Source organism: Euwallacea fornicatus, chromosome 18, assembly GCF_040115645.1.
Source record: "Euwallacea fornicatus isolate EFF26 chromosome 18, ASM4011564v1, whole genome shotgun sequence".
Classification (NCBI taxonomy): Eukaryota; Metazoa; Arthropoda; class Insecta; order Coleoptera; family Curculionidae; genus Euwallacea; species Euwallacea fornicatus.
Window position 1 is genome coordinate 2,779,974 of NC_089558.1, and position 6,962 is coordinate 2,786,935.

At 33.5% G+C, this 6,962-nt stretch overlaps 1 protein-coding gene across 2 annotated transcripts; it reads right to left on the reverse strand.

Annotated features, from left to right (window-relative positions):
• Positions 1–799: 799 nt before the first annotated feature.
• On the reverse strand, positions 800–5,757 carry LOC136344837 (uncharacterized). Of its 2 annotated transcripts, XM_066292695.1 has the most exons (9): positions 5,527–5,757; positions 4,416–4,531; positions 4,147–4,277; positions 3,676–4,091; positions 3,407–3,622; positions 1,966–3,352; positions 1,796–1,851; positions 1,622–1,738; positions 800–1,029 (listed from the first exon to the last, which is right to left on the reverse strand). In XM_066292695.1, the coding sequence occupies exons 1-8, from the start codon at positions 5,555–5,557 to the stop codon at positions 1,659–1,661; spliced, it is 2,433 nt and encodes an 810-aa protein (XP_066148792.1). In that variant the 5' UTR covers positions 5,558–5,757; the 3' UTR covers positions 800–1,029; positions 1,622–1,658. The 2 variants fall into 2 exon arrangements, with proteins under 2 accessions (XP_066148792.1, XP_066148791.1); XM_066292694.1 differs by having other exon boundaries at positions 800–1,738.
• Positions 5,758–6,962: the final 1,205 nt, after the last annotated feature.

Consider the following 6,962-nt stretch of genomic DNA (forward strand, 5'->3'; position numbering starts at 1 on the left):
GAATGCATGAAAAACACTTTACTACTATTAATTTTAATTTATAAATTGTGCTACAATAAACCCTAAAATAGGTGTTTTTCTAACCACCTAAAACTTCCCATAGAGATAAGATGCACAATAACTCATATTTAAGAAGGGAGAATGATAAGTGCAAGCACGGAAGAGCCCAACAATGTAACCACTACACAACCCCCCTTCCAAGATGATGATGGCAAATACCTCATCGTGCCATTAGTTGTTATAGTTTTTGTGATGTTACTTTCACTACTTGTAAGTTGGTTATGTTAAATTTGCGGTTGTTAATGAGCCTTTACAGGTGTATTGTATGGCGAAAAGAAGAAAAATGGACAAACTTCGCAGAGATGTTGCCAGATTATATCATTTCGACCAAAAAGATTTGGAAAGGGAATCACTTTACAGCCAAGAACATTCTTATTATGGTTCAGGGAATCAAACCCCCCCCTTTATGAATGAGGGGGAAGATATCATGCCTACCACAAATCTATAATAATGATGTGTCATCATTGATTTTTTTGTAAATAGTTATTACCAATGCAGATCTCATTTTGTTCCAACAGGGGAAAAAGCCAATTTTGGATTGTTAAAACAATGACTCCTAATTGGAGTGGTACACTGCACATATTTCTGACTTATTAATACATTATTAGACCATTTGCCTTTTTGTGATATTATGAACATGTTTTATTGGTAAATCTCTATATGAATAGCTGAAAAAATTTTGACTGAATGAACAACTTTAGAGGATGTTGGTGGAAACAATTATAGAAAAAAACTGAGCTTCAATTAGAAAAAGTTTTATTGCTATAATTTGTATTTTTCAGACCTACATCTATTCCCATATTAATGATCTCCCAGAAGCTGTGAGAAGGATCAAGTTTGTGATATTTGCTGATGACAGAACTTTTTCTTTGGAGCTTCCATGCCTCAGGTTCTTCATGACAGGCCAAGGAGCATATTGTGCAATTCCGCCACTTCAACTCCTTCACTCCTGTGTGTGAGGCATCACTTCTGAATAGAATCAAAGAAAAAATTTGATATTTATTAAAAGACGCTAAAAGTAATCTTCTATGAGAGAGAAATCTATTAATATCACCAAGATTATTTTGTAGCTCTCAAAAATTTCTTGATAATAGAAAAAACATTGAGACACTCTCAAAATTATCTTTTCATTTTAAAAATGGCTCCTAATGACAATAGAAACTAAAGCTGGAAATTCACAAAAGAGCATCAAGAAGCACTCTAATAGTATGACAATTTATTATAGTCAAAAAATGTGCATGGTTGCCCAAGACTGCTTACTTTGTATTCATTGTTTGGATTCCAAGATTCCTTTTTAAAATTTTTCTCATTTACATACTTAACTAACACCCTATATGCACAGTCTCCTTAATTTAAACCTTGTTGGTTGTTTTTTAAGCCAAAAGACATGAAAATGCCGCAGAATATATAGTTTCAATTATTTTAAATTTTATAAGTTTTCCACAAAAAGATTTTGTAAATATATTAAAAGTATAATATGTAATGGAGGTCACATCCCTTCATAAGGATTTGCTGTGAGAATGGGTTAGAAATTACTGATAAAATGGAGATTTGGGCATACCAAAATCTTCAAAATCAATTTTATATTCAAAAGAAAGTCAACTGAGGTCCAAGATATCTATGCCCTTGTATTTCCTTTTCAACTTTCCCAGGCCGATCGTTCCACCGGATGTTGACTCTAAAACCAATTTATATATAAAGCGAGCTATTTTATGAATAAGTAATTCCATCGTACCTTCGAAAGTAGTTCTCTTTTTCTTCGCAGTACTTGAGATGCTTTCGTTTTTTTGGCTAAAATTTAATTTGTTATTGAAAGAGAGATTATGCTGCGTGCAATGTTATTATCATTATTTCTGATTATATATTCCCATAACCCATTCACTCATCTAAGTGTAAGGCACGTACTTTTCGCTCCCCATATCTTTGCGAGAGCTCCTGGTTACGTTTCCTGCTTCTGTGGATTTTGAACCAGACAAATTTAACCAACTGTGTGTCTTTAAAAACCCCTTTCGGACGTAAATGTTGTCAGCTTCATTTGTCGGTTCAGGACGTGGTTCATTTGAAGGACTCTGCATCTTTGAAACGCAAGAGTTGTCAACTCTTATGGTCAATTTTGAACGCAATAGATTTTGAGAGTTCTGCTGTTTCGGAAACTCGTTATGAGTACAAGTTTTGTCGCCTGAATATGTCAATTCTGATCGCGGCCCATTTGAGGAGCTTAGTACCTCTGAAAGCCAGTTTTCAACGCAAAAACTGCACGTTCTTTCTGTCGATTCAGAGGATAACAGATTCGGAGAATCCCTTTCTTCTGGAAACTCGTCTTGTGTGCCACCTTTGTGGGCCGAATTAATAACTTCTGGTGGATTTAAACATTGTTCATTTGTGGAGCTTGGTATTTTTGAAAGGCGTTTTTCAATACAAGCCATGCTGTCTCTTTCTGTCGATTCTAGAGGTAATTGATTTGGCAAGTTCAATCTCTTTGAAAAATCTTTTTGAGTAGAAGCTTTGCAGGTTGAATTAGTCAATTCTAATCGCGGCCTATTTGAAAAATTCAGTACCTCTGAAAGCCAATTTTCTACGCAAAAACTGCTGGTCCTTTCTGTCGATTCAGAAGGTAACACACCTGGTAAGTCCATTTCTTTTGAAAATTCCTCTTGATTACCAAGTTTGTGCGTTGAATCAATTATTTCTAATGGGTGTGTACCTGGCCCATTCGCGGAACTTGGTCCCTTTGAAAGCCGGTTTTCAAGGCAAGATCTGTTGGCTATTTCTATCGATTCTGGAGGTAAAAGACTTGAAAAGACCTGTTTCTTTAGAACATCTTTTTGAGCACAAGCTGTTTGAACGGGATTAGTCACTTCTGATTGCGGAATATTTGAGGAGCTTAGTACTTCTGAAAGCCAGTTTTCAACGCAAAAACTGCTAGTCCTATCTGTCGAATCAGAAGGTAATAGACTTGGAGAGTCTTGATCTTTTGAAAAGTCCTTTTGAACAGAATCATTATGAGCTGTATTAGTCGATTCTGGTGGTACAGAATGTGACTTATTTGAGGACCTGCGTGTCTTTAAAAGCCAATTAGGCAGCTTACTACTGCTATTCCCCTCTAAAGTCGGAAGGATTGCTCGACTTGAACCCCTCTTATTCCCAGATTTAGAGGCATCTTTCAATTCCTTTTTCTTCAAGTTTTTTTCAGTGTTGTGCGTCTTGGCATTAGATAAGTTACTGCAGTGCTTTTCCGCAGATTTACCATCTGACGTTGCTAAAGCTGACTCCCCAGATTCGTTTGTATTACCTAAAAACACTTAAGTTGACTTTCAATTACAAATCCATTTCAAATCTCACTCACATGGATAATTGAATTCACCCTTCAAGATACTTAAGCAGATATCATCCTTAGACATCTTTTGGATATTACGTTTTGCTGCCTTCAAAGACAACACACAATTATTAGCTTTTTCAGAGCTTTCTTGGGTATCAACCATCACATAATGGCATGACTTCCATTCCTCCAGCAACATGTTAATAAAGTTTGAATCTTGCTTATACAATAATGCCTGGCCACCTGCAATTTTATTCATACTAAAGACACTAACATTCAAACTTGTTTCAACTTACAGCACTTCTCAATAAAAACTCTAATTGACTCATAATCCTGTTCATCACAAAATATGAATAAAGCATTATTGAATAAAGTGTCTCTTTTTACTTGGGGATTTATATCTACAACACCCTTATTTCTCAAATCAACATCAATTTCTGGCATATACCTGTATATGTTAGGTAAAGCTGGCGCTTGGTTGATGTCCCTATTTAACTCTGTAAAGAATTTTGGGGTCACTACATATTTCCTTGCAATAAGGTAATGCAATATCGAAGTGCTTTCCATCATTTCTTGACTCACAAAGGATGTTACATAGTAACTGTTGCTTTTGGAGTAGTTATGAGTGTAATTAAACTGTAAGTTTCTAAGAGCTGACATTAAGGAGTATGTGTCTTGCTCTATGTGAATGTTGATTTGGGTTTCTATGAAGCTAAAATTAGGAGCTACTGAATTTTATTATTAAGTTTAAAGAATAATAGAGTTACGCATAGCTGCAATTATTTCTGCCAAAGGTTATAGTGTCCTTGTGCTTTAATTTGACACATGTCTTTATGGAGATGTCATTCACCTGAGTGCCATGCTTGGAATGTGCATCTTGAATGTATGCTATGCCATTCTGTAATAAAGTTTGACAGTTTCAAACTAAAGTCATAAAATTCTGATCTGACTGGTAAAAAACTGATATTTTATTTGCAGAATACAGGCTGTTAAGTTTCACTTTTAATGATTAAACAAGGACTATTTAATTATATACCTTGGTTTGCAGGCTTGCATGCTTTGCACCAACACTGGAATCTTTTATCTGGATATGGTTCCTTCTACTTCGACCAATGAAATATGTGTTATTGGATCCAAGGATATGAATATCTCCTAAAATAATTGATGATTAGTTGCACTAAAAATCTTGATAATACCGTCATTTGGATGTCAATTGCAAAAATTGTTTCAATTAATACATTGACAGAGTAATGAGTCAAATATGGGCTTGAAGAGATGCTCACCATTAGAAAAATTTGAATTAAGTGTATACTAATACAGGTGTCAAAATAAGTTATTAGTGTGTATACAAAATGCCAACATGATATCTTAAAAAATTGAAGGATCTGTGTGAGAGAGACCAAAATAAAATCTTGAAAGAAATCTGGACTTTTTAATACTCCTTTACTCAATAATGAAATACTTGTAGAGATATGTTCATAGAAAGTATTCTGCTTAAAATCATGAGAGCTATCACCATGTGGAACATTCACAAATAATTCTAAGATACTGTAGATATAGTATAGTGTATCTGTATAGGACCTTGGAACAGCAAATTCAAGAACAACTTACAAAATAATTTATTTCACTATTAAATAATGCACTTCAATCATATTTATGCAAATGATAAACTCAGTTAACAAAGTATATATCAATGTAATCATTTTGCCAAGAGTTTATAAGTTTTGTAAAATTTTTAAGGACTAAGGCTGAGAGATGTACTATGTTTGAGAGGGAAGCATCGGCTAAATTATTATCTGCATTTTTAAGGTTAGCACTTAGAAGAATAGCAAGATTGATCTTTAATTATAGTATTGCAATTATTCTGATTTAAAAAAATGTGGATATACTTAAACTATAGTTTTTTCAAAAAAGAGGGATGAAAATTTCATTATAAAAGGCAACCACTTTTTAAAGCTAATTAGTAATAAAATCTAACTATGTTAGGTGTTTCACCAAAAAAATGGTGATGCACATAAACTTAACATAAAAGTATGTTACACATCTCATAAGGCAAGATTCATCTTGAATTCAGGGGTGCGCCTATTGTGCAGAACTATACTGTATACTATTTATACTAAATATCTCATGTTACTTATAGTATTTACCATTTAGGATACTTTTTAACGCTATAACCATGCTTCAACTCTATATCAACTTTTTTAAATCAAATCTATAAAAAAGTGATTTCTTTGCAGGATGTAGAGAATGGCATAAAGTGAAACCTTGTGTGTGCACATTAACACGCAATGAAATATTTAAACATTAATATATATATTTTTTATTTAAAAATATCTATAAAGCGTTTAATCACAAACGGTTAATTATGACAATGTTACTGTCAATCTTGACAGTAAATATGTCAATAACGAAAAAAAGACATTTTGATTGTTCCAAATTGTCGCTCTCGGAGCAATTAGCGTGAAAAATTAGCGTAAAGCCCTTAAAGTTGAAGACTTCAATTAAATAATGGCAAGTGACGTCTTAAGAGTTCCCATCTCCACCTCTCGTTGAAATTTGCAAGTCTCTCATCTGTTTTTCGGGGTGGTGTCATTTTCCTGAAGAAATGTAAGAATTTCCTCAAAATACAAGGTTTTGCGGCCCCAAAAGCGCCTAAATATTGGTATCACAACCACCTTAGCTATTAACGTTCCAGTATGGTTCACTCGTTCATCCAGGTACCTCCTAGAATAACCAGAATATGCCAACATATCTGAATGCGTTTTACTTTTATTTTTTGCAAAAATACCTGTATATAACGATTTTCGCAATGTGTGGGGTATGCCGGTAATAAGATCAATATCAGTCCAAGTCCATTGCCAATTCTAGACTTTCTGCTTCTTATCTTAATATAGAATTTAGTTTTTCTCAGTCTTATTTGAAAATTGTCAATTCAGAACCAGTGTCAATGGCGGGATGTTTAAAAAAGAGGAATTCCGTAAGAAAATATAAGGAAAAGCTGATCATTAACTGCTTAGAGCATATATTTTGACCAAAATACAATAACTTTCATATCTAGTCACTTAATTTGCTTGTCAGTGCAGTAGAAATGCAGCTAAGCTCACTCCTAAATAAGGCTTTAAAACTTGACAATAAGATTTTTATATCAATTAAACTCAAAATGCTTTTTTTACCTCCTTTGATACATGTCTCAAAACCATTTTGTGAACTTTTGATCTTTAATTCCTAAGAGTTAGACCAAGTTATAGAATCTTGGCATTGTGATGTCTGTTAATGCCTTTACTACATTGTTATGTTTTTTATCATATATAGTAAGTATAATATCATCAGAGTATTGTCATATGTATGATCTTTTATTTATATGTTTTTTGTTTTTTAAGTCATGGTTGTATACATCATGATAATATACTTTATAAAAGAAGGGTGAAAAAGGCAAGCCCTGAGGGGGTTCTCATTTAGGAGAAAAAGGGAAAAAATATCACTAATTCATATTTCTAATTGTCTGTATTCTAATAGGTTTTTATTAATCTTAAGTAGGTATTTTGGGGTCGCTAATTTATGCGATTTACAGAGCAGACAGAAA

Excerpts from the sequence above, each read along its gene's own strand:
- LOC136344837 (XM_066292695.1), bottom strand. The coding sequence starts at position 5,557 with ATGGTTATAGCGTTAAAAAGTATCCTAAATG. Across the intron at positions 4,278-4,415 it reads ATGCAAGCCTGCAAACCAAG|AATGGCATAGCATACATTCA; the intron begins GTATATAATTAA and ends ACTTTATTACAG. Across the intron at positions 1,739-1,795 it reads AAAGAGAACTACTTTCGAAG|AGTCAACATCCGGTGGAACG; the intron begins GTACGATGGAAT and ends AATTGGTTTTAG.